This window comes from Ailuropoda melanoleuca, chromosome 6 (genome assembly GCF_002007445.2).
Source record: "Ailuropoda melanoleuca isolate Jingjing chromosome 6, ASM200744v2, whole genome shotgun sequence".
NCBI classification, from domain to species: Eukaryota; Metazoa; Chordata; class Mammalia; order Carnivora; family Ursidae; genus Ailuropoda; species Ailuropoda melanoleuca.
The window spans coordinates 111,891,633-111,912,715 of record NC_048223.1 but is presented as its reverse complement, the minus strand read 5'-3'; the positions used below and the strand labels follow the sequence as shown (position 1 = coordinate 111,912,715).

Genomic DNA, 21,083 nt, shown 5'->3' with positions numbered 1-21,083 from the left:
CTACAACGCGACACAAATCCCCAGCATCACGACGAGGTGATAGAGGACATCTGTGAATCAGACAGGAAGGCAGACAGGAACAGTTTACATGGAGCGAGGACAACCCATGAAAGAGTTAACTCAACCAAAGAGTCAACTTGGGGGTGTTAAGCAGGTTTTCATAAAACTCTGCACATTTTATATAAAATATGCATTTATCTTTTGGGGTTTCTGTAGCTTGGTTTTGTCTGTGCAAGGAACCCAGCAGATTAACCCAGGCTGTGGACCTCTGACAGATGGGGATCTGGACATGGGTCACACAGTGATGGCACATTTCGCCTTAGGACTTTCACTATAGGACTTCCTTTAGATATGAGGATCTGGGATTAGAGTCTTAAAAAGTTCATTTACATGATTTCCTATAACTGTGAGAACAAAGTCTACATCTGTGAGTTTATTAATGAATAGAACTGTCTTCCCCATCTCCTCACATAGTTGTTGTCCTCATCATTCAGGTGAGATCTTGGGTCTTAGCTGCAATGTTTCTTCTTCTGCCAGGCTTCCCTGGCCGCTATCTAAATCACTCCTCTACCCGCACTCCAATGCACTGCGCTACTGGGAAGGGTAGAGGCCTTGCCTATCTCCCTCTGCAGGAGCTCCACTGCCTAGAAGAGTAATTATGGCTGATCTTACTGGATGTTTGCTGTATGCGGGGCATTGTTTGGTGCCCTTAGTTGTAACATTTAATCCATATAGCAGCCATGTATGATAGGGGCAATTATTAGCTGGATTAGAGGAAACTGGGGAGAGGAAGGGTGAGTTCATTGCCCAAGGTCATTTAGTGAATGAGGTGCAGAGTCACAGCAGGGACTCAGAAATATTTGTTGAAAAAACAGATCATTAAAAATCACGTTCCCTAAATGCAGGAACTCAAGCAAAGCCCCCTGGTGACGTTTTTTGCTGAGAGGTGAAACCCAGTTCTGCTTCATCCAGTTTATCCCCAGCTGCACCCTTCCTGCAGTGCTCAGGGGCTGGCTGGAGAGACATCTGTCTACCTCTGTCCCTCCCTGTCCCACTCAGGTGTGCTTTAAAGAGCAACTTTCAGGGGCGCCTGGGTGGCACAGCGGTTAAGCGTCTGCCTTTGGCTCAGGGCGTGATCCCGGCGTTATGGGATCGAGCCCCACATCAGGCTCCTCTGCTATGAGCCTGCTTCTTCCTCTCCTGCTCCCCCTGCTTGTGTTCCCTCTCTCGCTGGCTGTCTCTATCCTGTCAAATCAATAAATAAAATCTTAAAAAAAAAAAAAAGATTTAAAGAGCAACTTTCAATTCCTAACAGTTTTGCTGGGGCCAAAGCTAAGCTGCTTTTAAAACACACATGTGCCTTTTAAAGGCATTGCCCCATGACCCTTCCCGGAAGTGCCTCTTTTCCTTACCTGAGAAGCTATAGAGACTGGAGAATCCCCTGCCTGTAATGAGTAAAGAGAGAAAGCTGAAGGTTTAAGAAAAGATCATGGAAGGATCCTCAAGTCTATGTTTCCAAAATACAAACCCGACCATATCCTCTCCTGATTAAACCCCATTGCCTTTAAGACAAAGTTTATAGCAAGGTTCACAAAAGCTTCTTTGAAAGAAGAAGAAAACCATTTTCTCCTGGCTTCCTAAGGCAGGGGTTGGTAAACTTTCTGGAAGTGGCCAGATCATAAATATTTCAGCTATGGGCCATATGGTCCCTATTGCAACTCCTTGACACTGCCTTTGTAAGGTGAAAGCATCTGGAGACAACACCGTATGAACACATGTGGCTGTGTTCCAAAAAAAACTTTATAAAAAACTGAAATTCAATTTCCTATCATTTTTATGCATCATGAAATATCATTCTCTTGATTTTTTTTTTCAACCATATAAGAAGGTAAAAACTATTCTTAGCTTGTAGGCCAGAAAACAGCAGGCAGCAGCCTGGATTGGGCCCCTGGTCATAGTTTATCAACTGTCCTCTAAGATGTGTGATTCCTTAAGGCCCCGGCCTACCCACAGGCCCTGCTCACCCTTCATGTCATACCACTTCTCAGGTCATCCTGAAAGATTACCCACACAAGCCTTCCCTAGGCCCTGGACTAGGGTGAATCTTGGCGCCATGAACTCCCATAGCTCCCTGCCTCCACCACCCCCCTGATAGTCATCTCCCTTTCCCTTGGCATTTGGCATCTCTCTCCTTGCCAGATGGTAAGTTCTTGAAGACAAGGGCCATGTGGGTCTCCTTTAATTCTGAATCCCCCATGTCCAGCCCAGCCCAAGGCCAGCACTGGATGCTCTATGAAGTTCTGTTGACTTGTCCCCTAGATGTTCCCAGTACATTTCGTTGTCTTTTATTACAGTTGGCTGCACACTCTGTCTGGAAGCTCAGCACTTCCTAATTCCTTTGGGGGCCCTGGAATTTAGGCTGCAGACAGAGTTTCAGGGTAGTTAACAAACCTCAGCTTCTTGGTTTGGCATGAGCTACAGCTTCCCCCATGCCCCCCCCCCACCAGGTGGGAAGCCTTGAGTTGCAGGTGAAGGTAGTGTCTACAGGCACAACTGGTTTGGCAATTCAGTTAAAATGCTCAAACTGGCTGTGCCTGTGGACGCAGCCCAGCGTGAACTCAACCATTTGGAAAACAGAGAAGCTTACTACGGAGGGAGAGCTCCACCACCAGGACGCCCCCTGTCTGATCCCGGAGGAGGAGGCGCTTCCTCTTGTCACAGGTCTGAAGACCCCCACCAGCGGTGGGGTGGGGGGAAGCAGTGGGGGAGAGTGGGCGAGGGGGGAAGGGGGCATGAGAAATGCACACAGGAGAGAAAAGAGAGAAAGACAAGAGATTAAAAAAAAAAAAAGAAGTCACAAACTTGATAAAGTCAAATTCCCCAGCCAACAGATCTTAGTTACCTTATTTGTCTATGTATGTACATATGTATGTACGTATGTATGTATGTGTAACCCAGAGCGCAGTCTTCATCCCTTCTCTAATTTGGGAAAAGGAAAAAGCTTTACTTTATGAAACCTTCAAGCTGGAAGAAATCCTGCTGGGAGAGGTTGCTGGGTGTGGGAGGGATTGGGCCTGTTTCTTTCCCGTAAGAAGTGAGGCTTTTACCTGCAGTTACTCTCCTTACGGTGGTTTGAGTAGTGGACACTTGCATAATGTGTTCTGGCTCATTTTCTTTTCTTTTTAAAATGTAGTGCCCATAATTACCCTTTTATCAACTGTAAAATATCTGTCAGCTCCCTCCCCTTTATTTGTGCTCCTAGGTGACCATTTTCTGGACAAAACAAATGAGCAAAAATAGAGATTATAATCTTTTTTTCGGTTGGTTACCACAGGCTACATGAGCAGGGGTCCTCTTCAGAAACACTGTGCTCCTCCTCCCTGGGGTCTCTAATCCAGACAGAGAGGAGCAGGCAACACTTTGTGATTTATCACTTCGGTCTAAGGCAGTGGTTCTCAAGCCTGAGCATGCCGCAGAATTATCTGGAGGGTCTGTTAAAGCACAGATTTCCGGGCCCTCCCAGCGTTTCTGAGTCAGGCAGTCTGGGGAGCCTGAGAATTTGCGTCCCTAACAAGTTCCCTGGTGATTCTGAGGCTGTTGGGAACCACACTGTGGAACCACTGCCCTAAGGACCAGGTTCACACCTGGCTGCCATGGAAACCTGGATTCTGCCGCAGCTCCTCGGTGGGGGGTGCAGAGGGGCACCTGGCCCTGGCCTGGGCTGTACTGAACATGGCTGTGAACCAGAGGCCCCACTGCCCGGCCCCTCCTCTCCCAAAGTCAGCTCAGCACTTGGGGGTTTCTGCAGCATCTCTCTGGCTCATTTCAAGTCTCAGAGATGGACCCTTAAGCTGGCCAGGCAAGAGCTAAAAACGCCCATCTTTTGACTTCCATCCAGCACCTATTGCTACCACCTACATTTTGAATTTTCCTTGTGATTTTAACTTTTTCAAAGCATTTCTGTGTCTGTTATCGTGCTCATTTGACCTCACACAGCTCTCTGAAAAGAGAAGGGCCACCGTGACTTATCACCACTGTCTTAAAGATGAGAACACCAGGCTCCTCCTCTTGTCACAGGTCTGAAGACCCCCACCAGCGGTGCAGTGGGGGGAAGCAGTGGGGGATGGTGGAATGCCCAAGGGAGGCTCTTACAACATCACCACAGGAGTCTTAATCCAGAGATTAAGTGACATGTGCCAGACCATGTAGCTTGTTGGTGGCAGGGCAGACAGAGCTCGAACATCTGTCCCTACACCCAGTGCCCTTTCTCCCAGAATGCCCTCAGCACACACATACACTGGTCTGGTTACGATTCCCAGCTAAAAATACAGCTTCTCAAATACCGCCCCCACCCCCTCCTCGGGTCACATTCTCATTCTAGAGAGAGGTGGCTCACCACTGGGCAGGAGAGCTTCTCACTGTCACAGATGAATGTCTCACAGTGTAACCAAACCTTGGAGAGTTTGGGGATGTTCTGGAACCGGAAAGCATTGAATTGGAAGGTGGCCCTGTGATCTTTTCCGTTCTCATGTACGAGGACTGTTTCATCCGTGGGGCAGCTGGAGCAGATGGGGCAGGGGGGAGAGAAAATTAACTCATGAACTCCAGCAAAATCGGAGGTGAATTCACAGACAACAGCAACACCCCCCCGGGCTTCTATACAGCACGTTATCCTTACAAAGCACTTTGGCTCCTTGCTTATCTTCACGATATGAGGTCAAATGGAGGAGCTATAGAACGGGCGTGCTAGTCCTTGTTCTATAGACAGGGGACAGTGGGGTGGAGGGGAGTGACTTATGAGAAGCAGCACACCACGTAAGTCACCACACCTCAGTCTCAAAGAAGGGAAATTCCTGAGAGATGTCGTCTGAAGGACCGGGACACGGGCTGACCCCCAGTATATGTGCTAGATAAAGACACTGGGGCTGAGAAGAGCGTTTCCCAAAGTCCTGCCATAGCCGCCTGAGCCAAGTCATACATCACATTTTTCTCTGTGTATGTTGTGAGGGTTTGCCACTGGGAGTTTGAATTTATGCTGTGTTATTTAAATTCTATATTGCATAGTTACCTTTGTAAAAATTTGGTCATGTTTTTAGTATAGGCACAGAAAAAAAAATGACTGGAGGGACACCATCTAAATATTAATGCTGGCTGTTTGCAGTGGAATTATGGGCGGTTTCTGCTTTCTTCCTGTATCTTTATATATTTTCCAAATTCTCTATCATGAGAATGTAGCGTTTGGGAAATCCCAAAGTCCCAAAGGTAATAATTTACAATAAAAGTAAAAATAATCACACGGATGGACATTTGTCAAAGTCAATGGTTCTCACTTAGGGACCATTTTGCACCCCCCGGAGATGTTTGGCATTGTCGCCTTGACTAGGGGCGAGGTGATACTGACACGGAGTAAGTAAAGGCCAGGAATGCTGCACGTCATCTCACAGTAATGCACAGGACAGCCCCCCACCCCAACAAAGAATGATCCAGCCCCAAATGTCAACAGCGTTGAGACTGAAGAAACTCGGTTTAATCAAAATACTTTTTTATTTACCAAACACACGCTAATTCCCTATTTAAGTGCCAGACATTCAGCAAGGTGTTGGGAGCAGACATGAATGTACAGTAGGGCCCACGTGAACTTGGAGAGTGTTGTCTGTAGGTGACAAGGAACACCAGAATCTGTCCTTTGTGGCAAAGGGTCTATGGGTCCAAAAGCTTAAGACAGCACCACAGGGGACCCCAAAGTTAATGCTCCTCCCAGAGCCTCTCTCTGACTCCATTGTCAATTCAACTCAGCATATACATACCAGAGATCGGGCCAGCTATCTGAGAGCCCCTGAGATGTGCCCTCCTCCACACATTCCATCAGAACCAGACATTAGGGGGCAAATTAGAGGTAAGACTGAAGGAATGTCAACTCTGTGAGTTAGTGATTAAAATGGGAAGTGAATAGTATACCTTATATCTGCACCAAAGGTCAGAAGCCTGGCCATGTTTGTGGTGACCTCTGAGCAATGACAGAGCTGGAGGCATTTTCCGAGTTGTGAAACAAGACCTTGGAGGATCATTTGGTCAATAAACCTGAGAACCTTATATGAACTCAAGACCTGAGTCCTTAAAATAGCTCCTTGCAGCTGGAGTGGAAAACAATGTAAACGGAGCTTTGTTGGGGGAGGGGAGGAGGCAAGTCCCGGGCAGGCTTAGATGGCTCCGCTCTGCTGCCTCCTGGCACCGGCTATGGCACCTACCCCTCTGTGACAGACACCTTGGGATGGTGGAATGCCCAAGCGAGGCTCTTACAACATCACCACAGGAGTCTCCTTCCCTCCATGAGATCAAAATTCCTCATAATATATGTCTTCTAACCTCTCCAGACACTCTTCGAAACTGGGTTTTCCTTCAAAAGGGCCCAGTGTGAACCAAAAGCATCTGGGAGATTATGGGAGTGGGCTTTCTCATTCCTCTCCTTTCCCTGGTTTTTGGGCAAGTATATCCAAGCTCAAGGGGCCATTTTAGCTAGGCAGAATATGGAACTAGATGAGGGCTTCTTTAATAATGCTCTGCTCAACGTAGGTTCTCAGGGTTTGCCCAGGAACCCTCTGATGGGGTAAGTTAGCTATGTGGCTGCATGTGTAACAGGCACCCTAGGCAATTCCTATATACACTAGAGTCTGAGGACTGCCTCTATAGACCACCACAAAGCCACAGGCATTCCTTTGTCTGCCATTTTATATATCTGTCAGTTAGAAGCAACAGTACCAGAGCGATTTGCAGGGAGATGATTCCATGGCATGGCAGAGCCTTGGCCCCAGTGTGGCCATTGTCTCTGAGAGAAGTTCCCAATGCCTGGTCATAATTTCAGGTCCCTGTAGGTCAAGAATTGATTGCACGGACTCCCTGAAGTCATTCGATTGCACCATTGTCAAGAGAACCTAAATGAATCCTTCAGTGATAGATGTGACGTCCAGATGAAGCTACCATCGCTTCAGAAAACTTTGCTGGGTTGTTTGGATGTGGTTCTGCTGGTCTGTCCTACCGACATAACTCAGGAAATTATGCTACCTGAGTCTGAACCCCAGATCATTCATCCCCTGACTAGCTGTGGACTTTGGGCAAGTTTCTGAACCTGTCTGTTCCTCAGATTTCTCCTCTATAAAATAGTATTTATATACTACCTACTTTATAGGGGGTTTGATGAAATTTAATTAATTAATTAATTAATTAATTTAATTAATAGTTGTAAGGCACTGACCTAGGCACGTTTGTTATGTTGTAAGTGTTGTTTAAGTGTTTGTTAAGTAAAAATAAATAGTTAAAGGTCCAAGGTGGCTCCACCTTTGTTATCTAATCATTTTTGTCCCCAGCCCCAGTGTTTATTTATTTAGCTCTAAGGGTTCTGGTAGCAATATGGACATGCTGGTCTGTTTGGCTTTGAGGCATGGTCTCTTTTGCATTTTCTGTTCATTGTATGGATGATGCCCACATCTCTAGTCTAGTTCAAACTGTTCTCTGTTTTCCAAAGTTACAATTCTATGTGTTTCTGGAAAAGTGTCATCTCAAGCTCAGCATGTCATCCCTGAACTCAAGGAGAATCCAACACCCTTATCCAGAATCTTCTTCCCTAACACCCAATAACAAACAATTCCACACTTTCACAACCCACAGGTTTGATGCCATATATCTCTCAGGCTTCTTGCCCTGTCCTTTTCTCCACCCCATTTCTGATTGGTTGCTAAATTTTGATTGCCTCCCCCTCCCTTGGATGACTTTTCCATTCACTTGGCTACACCTCAGTTCTGGCCATGGCCTCTAATCTGGTTTTTCCACCTCCCATGTACTGCTTCTAATCCGTCCCATGGATGACTTCCAGAATCGTCTTTCTATTGTACAATCCCAATACTTTCATCCTCTACTCAAAAATTTGAAGAACTCCCCATTATCTACCGAATTGATAACAAAAAACAGTGATATTATTTAAATTGATTGGATACTGACTAGGTACTACCTGTTTAACTTTTTACACAGATTATCTAATTTAGTTCTCACCAGGGTTCTCGCGTCAGACTAATTGGGTTTGAACCCACTTCCCCATAAATACACACACACAATAAGTATGTGACATTACTTAACCCTTCCTGTGCCTCTGTTTCCTGGAAAGTAAGGATGGTAGTAATAATGGACGCCTCTTGTAAGGCGAAAAAGTTAATACATGATGAAGCTCTCAGAAGAGTACTGGTACCCAGCAAGCACTATATAAATGTTTGCTAGTATCAGTACTCAGCCTGGAAGCACAGAGGGTATCACGGATGTGACCCTGAGGCTTGGCCTCTTCTTTCCAAGCCATCCCAAGCCAAGGTAGCCCCAGATCCGACCGCTTCTCAGCACCGTGCTCCGGAGGGTGGTACTTACCCCTTGTTGATTAGCTGCCACTGCAAGGGGTACATGAAATCAGCCGACGGTGTGGCCCAACAGCTGTTCAAAACCACTTTAAACCTGCAAATGATATAAAATGCATCGCCTTGAGCCAGAGAGCTGTATGCTCACTTGACTTAATTTGCTGTTTAATGGTTTTGCAGCAGATTCTCTTGGATTTCCCAGATCTGTGCTGATAACATCTGCAGATGATGATACCTGTCTTCTCTTTTCTAATTTCATTTTATTACTTCCATTTCTTATTCTTAGCTCATTGGATTGGCAAGGATCTCAGAGCAAGGTTAACTAGCAGGCATGTTTGTCTTTTCTGGACTCTTGCCCTGTGATATGCTTAGAAACATCTGGTAATTAAAAGTCTCTTGGCCTATCTTTTTTTCTTTTCTTTGGCTTTAAAAATATAAACAGGGAGGAAATATACTTACCTAACACTCAACCCTTTGGCTTCTACTCCCGCAAACAGATCTGAGCCGATTTCGGATGTCTCCAGGACAAAAGGGGCTTCCTTCTTAGTGGAGAACTTGGCATTCTTTGGAAGGAAATTGACAGTGGGCATTAGGACCTGTCAGACTGAGCAGTTGGGTGTGACAGGAGCAGATGAACTGGGGTGTGGCGGTGGTGGGAATCCACCCGAGGGCACAGGCACACGAGACCAGAGCGAGGCCCTCCAGGAGTAGAGAAGCCATACCTTCTAGGGTGCTGGTCATCTTAGAAGGGATGAGGGTATCGTGTCTCTGGATTTGCTGGCCACAGTGAGATGCATACTGTATGTCTCATCCATGCCAGCGAGGAACAAGATTTGGCTGATGGAAAAAAGGTGGAATCCAAGAATGCAGAAGCACTGGGATTTACTTAATCACCCACGGGAATACAGGGAAAACACAGGCAACCTCGCTTTGCTCTTGCTCACCTCCACTATTTGCCTGGGCAGATTCCAGCCTGAGTCAGAGAGTGTATGATCTGATTCCAGTACAGTTAACAGCAACAACGGCCGCTGCAGTAACCTGCCGAGCACCTGCTATGAGCAGTGCCTGCTCTCTCTATTGATAGTCTCCATGTCAGGACATCCTGTATATTGAGATATATCTGGGAGCAAAACAAAGATCTCTCCTCTAACCCCCTGACATTCCAGCAAGGGATCCAGACAATAATAGACAGTAGGCAAGTGAATTATATAATATGTTGGAACAGAATATAGTACATTGTATAGAGAAACTATAACGAATGTAGGGGAGGGTAAGGTGCATTGGAAGAGCAAGGAGGGGCAAGCTGCAACTTTAAATACAGTTGTAGTTAAGGAGGTCTCATTGACGTTGTGACATTTGAGTCAAGACTTGAGGGAAGCAAGAAAACTTGTGGTTCCTGGCTAAGTACTGATACAAAGAAATACTTCAATAGTGCATGTGGTGCATACAGGCGTCTGGGGTGGAATGTTCCAGCTAAAGCAAAAGCCCTGGGTGACGGTGTAGCTGGCAGGACAGCCAGGAGGCCAATATGCTTGAGCACAAGTGAGCAAAGGGGGTAGGGGGAGGAGGAAGTGAGGGGGGTAGGCGGTGAAGTGAGAGGGGCTATAGGGAAGGATCCAGAAGACTGTGGTTGCAGCTCTAAGTGCAACAGGGAGGCATGACCACAATTGGAGCACAGGAGCGCAGCCTTTGCTCACTGGTGTGGTGTGTGTGTCTTCACTTGGTCTCTTCATCAGGCAGCTCTGGGTGAGTTATTAAAAAAATAGTGTGTGTCCAGTTGACCTACCCCAAGGAGGCTGATTTCTCCATTTATTGTCTTGGTGTCACTCAACTTTGGTAACAACCTTTAACTACTCTCTGAGTTTAGCCTCCAGAGACAAAAGCATCATGACAGGACAAGCTTGCTGGGCTAATCCTAGCTCCCACCACTAACTTATAGGCAAGTCAGACATTTGGGCCTCCATTTCCCCATCTGCAAAATGGGAGTAACCTTTGCCTTCATCAACCTTGCAGAAATGTTTTTATGATGGTGATTTATGTCATAGAAGCATTGAGCTTAAACCAGGATACTAGTTAAAAGATTGAGTTTCACGGACTTGGAGATTTGCAGAACTTCAATGGGTGAACAGGGTCAGCAAGGATATCTAGTTGCCATAGACTTCAGTCCCCTAACAGTCCGATTCCGGGCATTGGTTGAGAGGCCTCAGAATCACCTTCCAGTGGCTCTTGTGTTTTTTCCTGATTGCAGGTCCAGCTAGGGCTCCCTGAGTCAGCCACTCAGAAGTCAGTTCTTTTCTTCCTGCCTGCCGACCGACCTCCTGCACCACGTAAATGGTTGCAATAATTAGACCATAATGTTCTTAGTCATAAGTGATTTACTAGCTTACTACACAGTGAAAGTGGCAGATTTACAATGGTTGTTGCTGTTATTGTTTTCTGAGATTTGTCATATTTCACAAGACTGTTAACAAATGTGGAACCTAACCTGGGACCACAGTGCAGTCCCCCAATCTAGCCACAGGTGCTTCTCCGGCCCCATCCCCCAGGGACCAGCCCACGGGGTATTAGAATATTAGAATAATGGGAACTAGTGTGACTCTGTTACAAAGTGGAGAGGAGAATCTGTACCGTTAATTCCATTCCTGAAATTGGAATTTCAGGAAACACTTTTAATGGTCGGTTTCTCCACTTCTCACCTTAAAGCTAAGGCAGTTCTCAGCCTGATCTCCTCGTACATTCTTTATAACCTAAGTTAGGGACCTTTTTCCAGACAGCTTCACCCTATAATACCTGGACCGTTTGTTTTGGCATTCCTGGAAACATAGAAACACCACATAAACTGCTCATTTGTGGAACAGGAGGGAAGAACACCTTGAAAAATCAAGCCTTCCAGTCCCTTCCCTTGGTGGAAAGATTGAGTCACAACGGTCCATTGCCACTGTTAGGATGGGTACATCTGGTTTAACAGCGGTTCCTGTGGGCAAGATCTGGGAGCTGCTGTTGCTCACAGGCTAAATGTGAGACAGAAATGAAAGAAAACTGCACAAAACTAATATTATTCTAGAACATGTTCCTAGAGTCTTTCAGAACTGAGAAGGTCACCCCTGACCCACTGTGCTCTGCAGAGGTCTGAAAGGGTCTAGAATATAATATTTCCATTCTGGGCTCTGCTTTTTAGTGGCTCAGTGGCCAACCAGATCATTCTGAGAGAGGGTTTGGATGATGGAGCACCAATGGGGGGAGATGTTGGGGAAGATAAGCTTGAGATAGTTGAGAAGCCGTCAGCAACATCATGACTCAGTATTATTTCAGAAGACAGAACCATGACCAAGGGGCTATAGTTCAGAATATCAGATTTCACATGCTGATCTAAAATGGGAAAGGCCAACTTGCCCTTGTCTTTGGAAAAGGTGGGGAGCCCACCCCTTAGCAATCTTGCAGAAGGGCTTTGGACATTGGGTGGAAGGTCAAGGTTGATCACCTCTGAAGATTGTTCTGACTTTGGAAGTCTATGAATTTGGCCTCTATTGCTTGCATTTGTTCTATCCCAAGCCTCTTCCCTGGTCTCTGTCTAATTAAGAAGAATGGTCAATACTTATTTGATTATCTAGAAGTCAACCTAATCCCACATTGACATTGATGGCATAAAGGTAACAACACTATAATGGTAACTGCTGGTGCTAGGAGCTCTCAGAGTTTTCACCTCATGTGGGGTCAAAGGTTGTGATCATGCATTTGGCTACTTTTGCAGGCACTTACCTTGTACCAGGTAATATGGTAAGTGCTTCATAAAAATAATTTTTGTTAATCCTCATAAGAAATGTATGGGGTAAGTGCTATTATTATTTTTATTTAACAAATGAATAGATGAAAGCCCAAAGAGGTTAACTAGCTTACCCAAGGTCACACAGCTAGTAAATGGTAGAACTAGACCTTAAACCAGTGGACCAACGGCAGACTATTTTCTTAAGCACACTGCTAGTCCACTTCTGCAAGTTGATTACCTTCCTTTATTTTGGATTGGGGGCCAAAATAACTTCTCGCCAGGAATACCAACTATGGGCTATTGGCAGGAGTGAGCGGGAGCGGGTAGAGGGAGAAGAGAGAAAGCATGTTGAGTAGAACTGGTGGTTTTGGAGGCTAGTACTTGGAGCTCCTGGAATCCTAAGCAATTAGCCATGGATTGATTCCTTTGTGCAATCTAGGGCACAGCTCTGTCTCTGGTAATTTGATGGAAATATATGCAGGGGGCAGCTGTTGCTTCAGAAACACACAAGAATGCTCTCAAAGCGGAAGAAGGGAGGAGAAGAAAAATACCAGCCGCATGGGTCAGGCATAGGAAACCAAGCCCATGGTAGGAATATTAATCAGTACAAAAGCTTCTGTTGCACATCAGAACCCCTCTTTGCTGAGGCCTATTTGTCCTGAAAGGGTCTTGATGGGCCCCAGGGGATGCCTTAGCCTCATTTCTAGAACAGCTCAAGGAAGTGTCCTGTTAAGTCTGTCTATCCAGCCCAGGGGATGGTCTGGGTGATAATGAGGATTTACCTCTTTTTTTGTTTGTTTGTTTTCTTAAAAAATAGTAGGTTCCTCTAATTCTAAGATTTGATATATATGTCTGAAACTTAGCCCAACATGGCTGATGGTGGCTGATGATTTTTGATAATCCTGGTGCCTCTCAATTGCCAGCTGTCATAAAATCTTCATAGGATAATATCTATAATTTTATCTGGTTAAAATAATAATCATGCACATCTGGACAGGGGCTCAGTAGTAAAGACAGCCCATCATTATGATGTCCCCTGAGACTGTTGTCAGTGAGTGAGCCTGTTTTTCTCTCTGGACAACCTTCGTCAGTTACTGCAATGATGTCTCCATCTTTTGATCCCCCTGCTGGTCCACACTGCATTAACCCTCGTGATTATAGGCCCCGGGGCTGTATGGGATTCCATTTCTCTGGACTTAACCCCTAGTGGTGTGCGGTCAGGGGCAGACTTAGATTCTTTGGGACCTTAAAACTTTCATAATTTAGAGAGTCCTTTTTAATAAAAATAATCAAAATTTTGAATATGAAATTAGACACAGGGCCTTAAATGAGGCCAGTGCAAGAGAGCGGTCATGAAACCTAAGCTCCATCCCCTTCCTAGGAAGTAAGCCTCAGAGAGTAGAGCTAAGAGATCTGTATGCTGGACTGGGCACTGCCCCACACTACCTGTGGGATCATGGGCACACTATTTCCTCCTTTGGGGCTGCAGATCCTTGTCTGTAAAATGGACCAGGTGACTCTGGGATCTCTTCTAGAGGATTTCTCACCTTCCGAATTCAGCTGGATTGGCAGCTTCCAGGCAGTGGGTAAAGCAAGTTCAAAGAGTTCAAGGTCAGTGGAGTTCCAGGTAATATAGTCCTTTCCTTTGTGAAATGAATGGGTTGGGCATGATGGCTTCTAAGGATATCTCCCAGTTCTAATGTTCTATGTAAAAGTTTCTATTTCTGCCTACATTTCCCCCCAGACAGCTGGAGTGTCACTATAAGTATGCCTCCCTGTTGGAAGCTGCAGGTTTAAAAAACAAAACACCCCTTCTAAACAGGAGGGCAGCTGGACTAATGGCTGTTGCCTATTTAGTTTTATTTTGAGAGACCAGAGTGTGCCTGTAACTTCCATGTCAATAGAGGCAGCGTGCCCAAATTAGACCAAGAGCAAGCCCACTCGCTGAATGGCTTTGGATACCAAAGAACTAGGCAGCAGAGGGCAACCCTGACCTCTCTCCTCAACTCTGTCCCAGGTAGGAAGGTCATACTCTGTGCCAAATACTTTAACGGGAGCTAGATTCTAATATAACTTTCTGGAGTGGGTTGCAGTGGAAACTAATCTGCCTTAAGAGTTAGACGTTGGCTGTCATACTGCCTCCTGACCTCTGACAACTCACAGGGTTGCTCTTGCAATTATGCCTCCTCTATCCAGTCTATGAATGGACCTTCCCATTGCATCTAGTCTTTGAAGAGGTTTAAAACTAGACCAAAGCTTATGTCTTAATTTGAATTCAAGAATGGGGCTCTGCAGAGAGCTTAGGGAAGAGCAAATCCTGAGGAAGCCTCCTGTCATCTCCTGGAGAGGCCACAGGGCACTAATGAGAACCTGGAGACCACTTACAGTGTAGAAGTTGAGAGACAATTGGCTTTCAAATGTGCCCATGCTCCCGTTCTTCACGTGAACAGTGGCCACTCTGAAAAGGGGAGAGAATTTTGCATAAGGACTGAAACATGCCTGATTGACAGGGACTGCAGAACACACACGAAGCAGCCAGGCCTCCACTCTCAGAGCAACTTACCTTTGGTCAAAGGCAGCCTGGTTCACCAAGTAGGTGGAGTGGTAGGTGCAGGAGAAGGAGTAGTTCACGGGCTGGTTCTTTACGATCACTGTGCTGTCATTGGAAACGATGTGGCTGTAGAAGTGGTAGATGGGGGGCTTGTACTAGAGAAAGGAAGGAGGCAGTTAGGGTGGCCCTGGACCCCATGATGACAAGGAGGGTTCTGGGAAAAGTGATCAAAGATGGTCAGACCTATGGGGAGATGTCAATGGTGAGCTGAGCAGTTCTGCAAAGAGTTCTTGAATATGTTCGACTAAGATTGTTTAAAATAATCTAGGTTGAATGTTGCACACTTACAAGAGATGCACATACCCATTGGCTTCTGACTGAAAAGAACTGGTAAAGAATCTGTTTCCCAGCATCAACTTTTTATCCATTTCCCCCATCCAAGTAATCTTACATGAATGCCTTCGCCCATCTTCTGTCTCTAGAACATTACTATGTCATTATTCTTTCCCTCTTCCAACAGTGAGCACTATTTCTGCGACTTCTTCCTCTGGCTTGTTGAACACTCAGATCACAGAATATTGGAGTTGGAAGGGATCTTGAACATCTATGTGGGAGGTGAGTTGCCTAAGACCACACACATGATTTCTAGTTCAGTCTTCCAGGATACTCAAAGGCATGATGTTTCTGTTAATCATGTCCAAGACTTTCTAAATCACTGAGTCCTTGTGGAGTCTTTAGGAAGAGGAGGTGGCCTTGGGTGCTCTTTGCTCTCATTTTCTGAGACCCCATGTATGTACAGTCTTTTGCAGTCAAGGTGGTGGGAGTGCTAGGGGTCAGCAGTGAGTAGCTTCCCTTCGTGACTATACCCCTGCTGGTTCTGTGGCCCCCAACCTTGACTTTATTGGGAGGTCTCCAATGTCTCCTCTGACATATAAGGATACTGGACAAGAGATTGTATATGGGTTCCTTTTAATTCTGATTATCTCTCCCAGGTACTTCACAAGACCCAATTATGAATTCTATTATACTTTGGTTACTCCTTTAAAGGGCCTTTCCAACTACTTCAAGGTCTTGGGCAGAGGATGTCCCGCCATCCAACCTGGAAGGGTGGCAGCTGTGAGCACATGCTCAGAACTCAAAGCGAGGGGGAGGTGGGACATGTCTATTGTTCTAGTCACGGAGGGTGGCCTACTTCACTCAGGCAACAAATTAGGAGAATAAAATTCAAATCCAAAGAGTCACTTAAACTAGACGGATGTGTAGAATTTAAATAACACTAACATCCCAGGAAATAAAAGTCAGGATTGGCTCTTAAAAGGAAATTGGTGAATTCTGAATCCTTTTAAGAGTGGGCAGCAGACATCTTATTGTGGGGGCCCAGTTGCGTCATCTTAGCAACTCCTCATTGTGTGGCCTGGACTTACCTCGGACTGGGTTCCACAATAGGACTTGTTTTTAGGCGACAAATCTGGGATCACAAATTGATAGTAACCTCCTTCGTGGACCCCATTGTAACACAGCCCCCCGAGGGCCAGCTGATGCACTTCCCAGCCGTAGGGACACTCAGGAATTTTGGTGATGATGGTTTTGGGATAACAAAACACAAGAATGACATCTAGAAAGAGGATACACATGGTTTGAAATTAGATATGGTAATCATATTAATCTTCATAAGAAACAGTGGGTTCTAGCCACACTTGAATGTCCAAAGCAGTTGGTTAGAAACACTTTCCTCACTATTCTTCATGAACTGCGATGAATGTTTTTCCCGAGCCTCAGTCACTGAAGTTCCATTTTTATAGTTTCCACTACATCTGGGTGATACCTGCATTATACTTAGTATGTACTCAAAACTGGTCCACTATTCAACTTTAATCTATTTTAAGGAATATATCTGTGAAACCAGATTGAATGGATTAGAAATATAGATAAATTTAGAAACATATACAAATGTCCGTGCCCATGAAAGTGAGCACATAATTTAAAATTTAAAAAAAAAATGTCCATTTCATGCATAACACTGTGAAACACTAATTTATGGCACAGGACATAAATTCAGTAAGTCAAATAGGAAATGGATTATGTACTTATTAAATTATTATAATACATTATTTATTTATTGAAAATAATATTTTTATATCTATGTATCTATCTATCTATCCATTCATCTATCTAGGATTCTCTAATTTTAAAAAAGCCTCAGTGGGGTGCCTGGGTGGCACAGCGGTTAAGCGTCTGCCTTCGGCTCAGGGCGTGATCCCGGCGTTGTGGGATCCAGCCCCACATCAGGCTCCTCCGCTATGAGCCTGCTTCTTCCTCTCCCACTCCCCCTGCTGTGTTCCTTCTCTCGCTGGCTGTCTCTATCTCTATCAAATAAATAAATAAAATCTTTTAAAAAAATAAAATAAAAAAGCCTCAGTTTCTCCAATACATTGTCATTTCCCATGGGCAAAGTCTGGTTGGCACTGGCCTGCTTAACTGCGTCTACTTGGCTATGATACTGATATCGCATTTTGATAACAAGAGAAACACAGAGCTCTGGACTTTGCAAAGAGAGTCTTCAGGAAACTTCCCTTTCCGGGAAGATGGCTAGCCCCAGGGCATACCTGCTTTATTCGGAGTGCAAGATCTCGCAGAGGCTTCCGCAAAGACAGCCAACAGGACAAAGGCCCTCATCACCATCTCTTCTCAGAACCGCTCTTTGCCAGGTGGCCAAACTAAGCCGGCCAAATGCTCACAGTCCCGCCAGAGAGCCTGAGCCTTGATCATTCTAGGTCAGAAACAGGAGTGAAAAGTTAAAATCAAGGGTGAAAAGAAAGCAGCACACACAATCTTGGGGGAAATTTTCAAGGGAGATAAAAATTCTGTCCCCCTTTCTTGATGGTTTCTTGTCTGCGCTGAGAGGCAAAAAGTGGGGCTCCTACCACTGGGAACGTCAATGACACATGCGGTAGTTCATGTTCCCGACTGTTTCATTCTCTCTGGACTGTAGAGGCTGCCTCCCAGATGCTCCCCAAATCTCCAGCCTCAGTCCTAGCTCGACTTTATATCAGCTGAGGGTGTAAAAGAAACCGGCTCCAGATAAATCACAATGAACAAGCATTATCCACTGTGGGGGGAAATAAAGGGAACCCTTGCACAATAATCCGATGGGAAGCTCAGGTTCAGCCACTTGAATCTAATTCCTTTTACTTCACAGAGTTAGAAAAACTTTTTTTTTAACTGCTTCAACCAGGATTGGAATAAAAGGTTGAATTTTTTCCTCCTCATATGAAGAAAAACTTTGATTGGAAGCAAACTAATTTTTGCACAGTTCCAGGGGACAATTTTCTTTCTTTATGTCTTGCTTTCTTTGCTTTAATTCTTGCATTCTTATTTTTATATGCAGGCTATTTAAACTTTAAAGAGGACCCAAGTTCAGCAGTGTTACAGTTGCTATTCAAACAAAAAATAGGTTGTTTGTATGAATACAAACATGTTAAGGGATTTCCTCCCCCCCCCCCCAGTACTTTTTAATAAACTCTGAACTAGAATGTCATCCTGGAATTTCTCTAGAACTTGAATACAACTTTTTATTTTAGATCTCCAGGCTTTTGAAGTTTTTGTTTGTCTCCCAGAGCAGTGATATTGGAAGAAGGAACTTAGAAAGGCAATCTTATGATTCAATCCTTAGTCACCAAACAAGATTCCACCGAAAACAACAGATAAAATCGTGCTCCTGAGAAGTTTCTGAATATATGTCCTGAGATTTTTTTAGTACCCAGAAATTTAAGCATGAAAAATCAGGGTTTGTTTTAATTTTTGTTTTTAGAGGAAACAGACTCTTTTGCCAATCAATGGAAGCCACTATAAAGCCCTTCGAAAGACAGTTGTAAAAAGTACAGAAAAACGCCCTCCTTTGCAGGGCTTTATAATGTAGTTGAGAAGCTAAGTCACCAATATGCAATGATTCAGAGTTAGAATACTGGGTTAAAGCATTGTTTTGCTACTTACCACATTTTCTTACTTTTAAGATACCCGTTCCTCCCTTTGAGAGTACATAATTTAATGTTGTGGAAACACTGGGATGTGTTTTATAAGCAATGTGCATATGTAACATGGTAGAGGTTCGTTATTTCCTAAAAACCTATTGTTAAGTTGCTGGTATGTCTTACAATGACAGTGTCAAAGAGCCGAGGAGGTAGCCACGTGGCAAATCATTAAAAATTTCTGTGACTCAGTTTCCTTCTCTCTAAATGGAGCCCTGGGGTTACCTTACAGAGTGGGAGGGCAATGAAATGAAGGCTCTTGCAAACTATGAAGCAGTCAATAAAGAATAGATTACATGAAAAGACAGCTAACAATTTCATGCAAATGTATGTGTCCCTGGGTTGTTTTTTTCCACCTCAAAGAAAAGTACAATATGTTGCATCATAGGTCATTTAACAGGAGACATGTCTATATTGTATAACGGACATGCATGTATTTTATGGATAAAGACCAAATGGGCTAAAGAGGGGAGGGGGATGGAACATATTAATTTTTTTTATATATAGACTTGGATCAAATTTCACGTGGCCTGGAAACACCAGCATGTTTATACGGATCTTCACAGTTCATTATAGATATTACTTCCTGAGCACAAAAAATGCACTTGACTCTAATAACTATGTGTGACTTCTCTGAGTTTCTCTTTCCTAGGGCTTAGCACTAACTCTGTATTTTGTTCCTTTGTCCTTTTTCTTAACCATTTATTGAGCCCCAACAGTATACCATGCATTGGGAAGACACAGGCAAGTCAATGGTGACAGGAACTGGGTGGGTAGGTGGGAGAGGCACAGAGTGATGAATGTGGGATGGAGAGGAGGGAAAAGGGGAAAATCAAGGTATTTGGCAGAGGAATGAACAAGGAAGCCAGGTCACAGAGACCCAAAGCAGCCTAGCTTCTACAGAATGGCCCCTCTGATCTGACATAATGATTGTTCATCACTAATAATTCACTATTGCTATTCTATGTAGGTTGGGATACTTGTCTCTATTCCAAGAAGATTCTTCTCACACATCTTCAGGTATAGGCTTCCTTTCAGCCAACTTTGGCCCAGGCAGGTCAATAGGATCATCTAGTCTCTGACCCTGGAAGGGCAGAGTTCTCTCAAGGAAAATGTTGCAGTGGAAGTCAAAACCTCTTTTTTCTCCCAGTGGCCATGTCTGATACACACCTACAAGATGCTGTGAGGATGTATAGGGTCAGTTTGGGCAGAGAGATCCTGCTGTTGGCCTGAAATCAGAAGCTCACCCATAGCACTTACTAGCTGTGGGTTCTTGGACAAGATACTTAGCTTCTGTAAGCCTTAATTTCCTCCTCTCCTGAAAGAATGTGATAATATCTATGACATATAGAGTATTCAATGAGATATAAATTGGTTTACATTGACCTGGTTTATTTTCCTCTATAAGGGGCAGGGCATCAACGAGGACTCGTTTTATGCTTAATTCTGCTTGGGAAATCCAAAGATGGGAGCCCATTAGGAGTGGGTCATGACTGGATAGTATGTACATAATTGCCATCAATGCTGAACTATGTCCTGTGTAGCTAAGAGCACAGGTTCTGAATCAGAGATTGTGGCTCCGTCACATTTCCAGCTGTGTGATCTTGGGCACATAACATGACCTCTCTAAGCCTTCAGTTTCTAAAGCTGTAACATGGGGCTTCCTATCGCCTATGGCTGTGGCAAGCACCTAATGAAATGGTACGTGTGCATTGCTTAGCCCAAGGCCTGGTACACAGTAAGTGCTCAGTGAAGGTTTACTGCCATTAAGTTTACTCACCTGAGATTGGTATCCTCAGGCTGGGAAGACATGTCAATAGTGTTCCCGTATGAACTCTGGGCATTTTCTAATGGGAATAAATCTCTCTTTAGAAGCCCACCTTAACAAAGAGCAGGAGCTTTTGATTTGTAGAAAAGCCCGATAATGATAAGATCTCGCCTACAGTTTCTGGGATGTGGGGGCCCACCTAACAATCAGGTATATGATACTCCTTTCAAGGGCAAGTTCAATGAAGTTGGGGGAAGCAGAGTCAACTGTTGTGGCAGTCTGCTCGCTAGATGTTGAATTTGCATAAGAAACAGAACAGGACAAAATGTACTTGGGCTGAACAGTATTTGATACTTGCTCTGATAAAAAGTAGGAGGCTCCAATTTTTTCCTGGTAATTACCCACTGTTCTGCCGCCGCACCCCATCCCCTCTCCTTTCGAACACCCCTCTTCCTTCTGGAGAGACCGATGGAGGCAGAGGGCTGCCACTGGGGGATGGATCCCAAAGCAAGATCGCCCACTGAGACTTGTGGCTATTTCTCCATCAAGCACACAAACAAAACTGATGGGAAGA

The 21,083-nt window shown here is 44.7% G+C and overlaps 1 protein-coding gene across 1 annotated transcript; it reads right to left on the bottom strand.

The window, feature by feature from the left end:
• On the bottom strand, window positions 1–17,719 carry TECTB (tectorin beta). Its single transcript, XM_011231959.2, has 11 exons — window positions 17,638–17,719; window positions 17,320–17,483; window positions 16,138–16,328; window positions 14,726–14,868; window positions 14,548–14,620; window positions 8,856–8,959; window positions 8,410–8,493; window positions 4,397–4,559; window positions 2,648–2,723; window positions 1,413–1,445; window positions 1–50 (listed from the first exon to the last, which is right to left on the bottom strand). The coding sequence occupies exons 2-11, from the start codon at window positions 17,393–17,395 to the stop codon at window positions 1–3; spliced, it is 993 nt and encodes a 330-aa protein (XP_011230261.1). The 5' UTR covers window positions 17,396–17,483; window positions 17,638–17,719.
• Window positions 17,720–21,083: the final 3,364 nt, after the last annotated feature.

What these genes read in the sequence shown, in the direction of transcription:
- TECTB (XM_011231959.2), bottom strand. Translation starts at nt 17,395, where the DNA reads ATGGTGATGAGGGCCTTTGTCCTGTTGGCTGTCTTTGCGGAAGCCTCT. An exon ending in GCCAAAGGGTTGAGTGTTAG is followed by an intron (nt 8,494 to 8,855) that starts GTAAGTATATTT and finishes TATCATTTGCAG; the next exon opens with GTTTAAAGTGGTTTTGAACA. An exon ending in GGTGGAGCTCTCCCTCCGTA is followed by an intron (nt 1,446 to 2,647) that starts GTAAGCTTCTCT and finishes TACTCATTACAG; the next exon opens with GCAGGGGATTCTCCAGTCTC.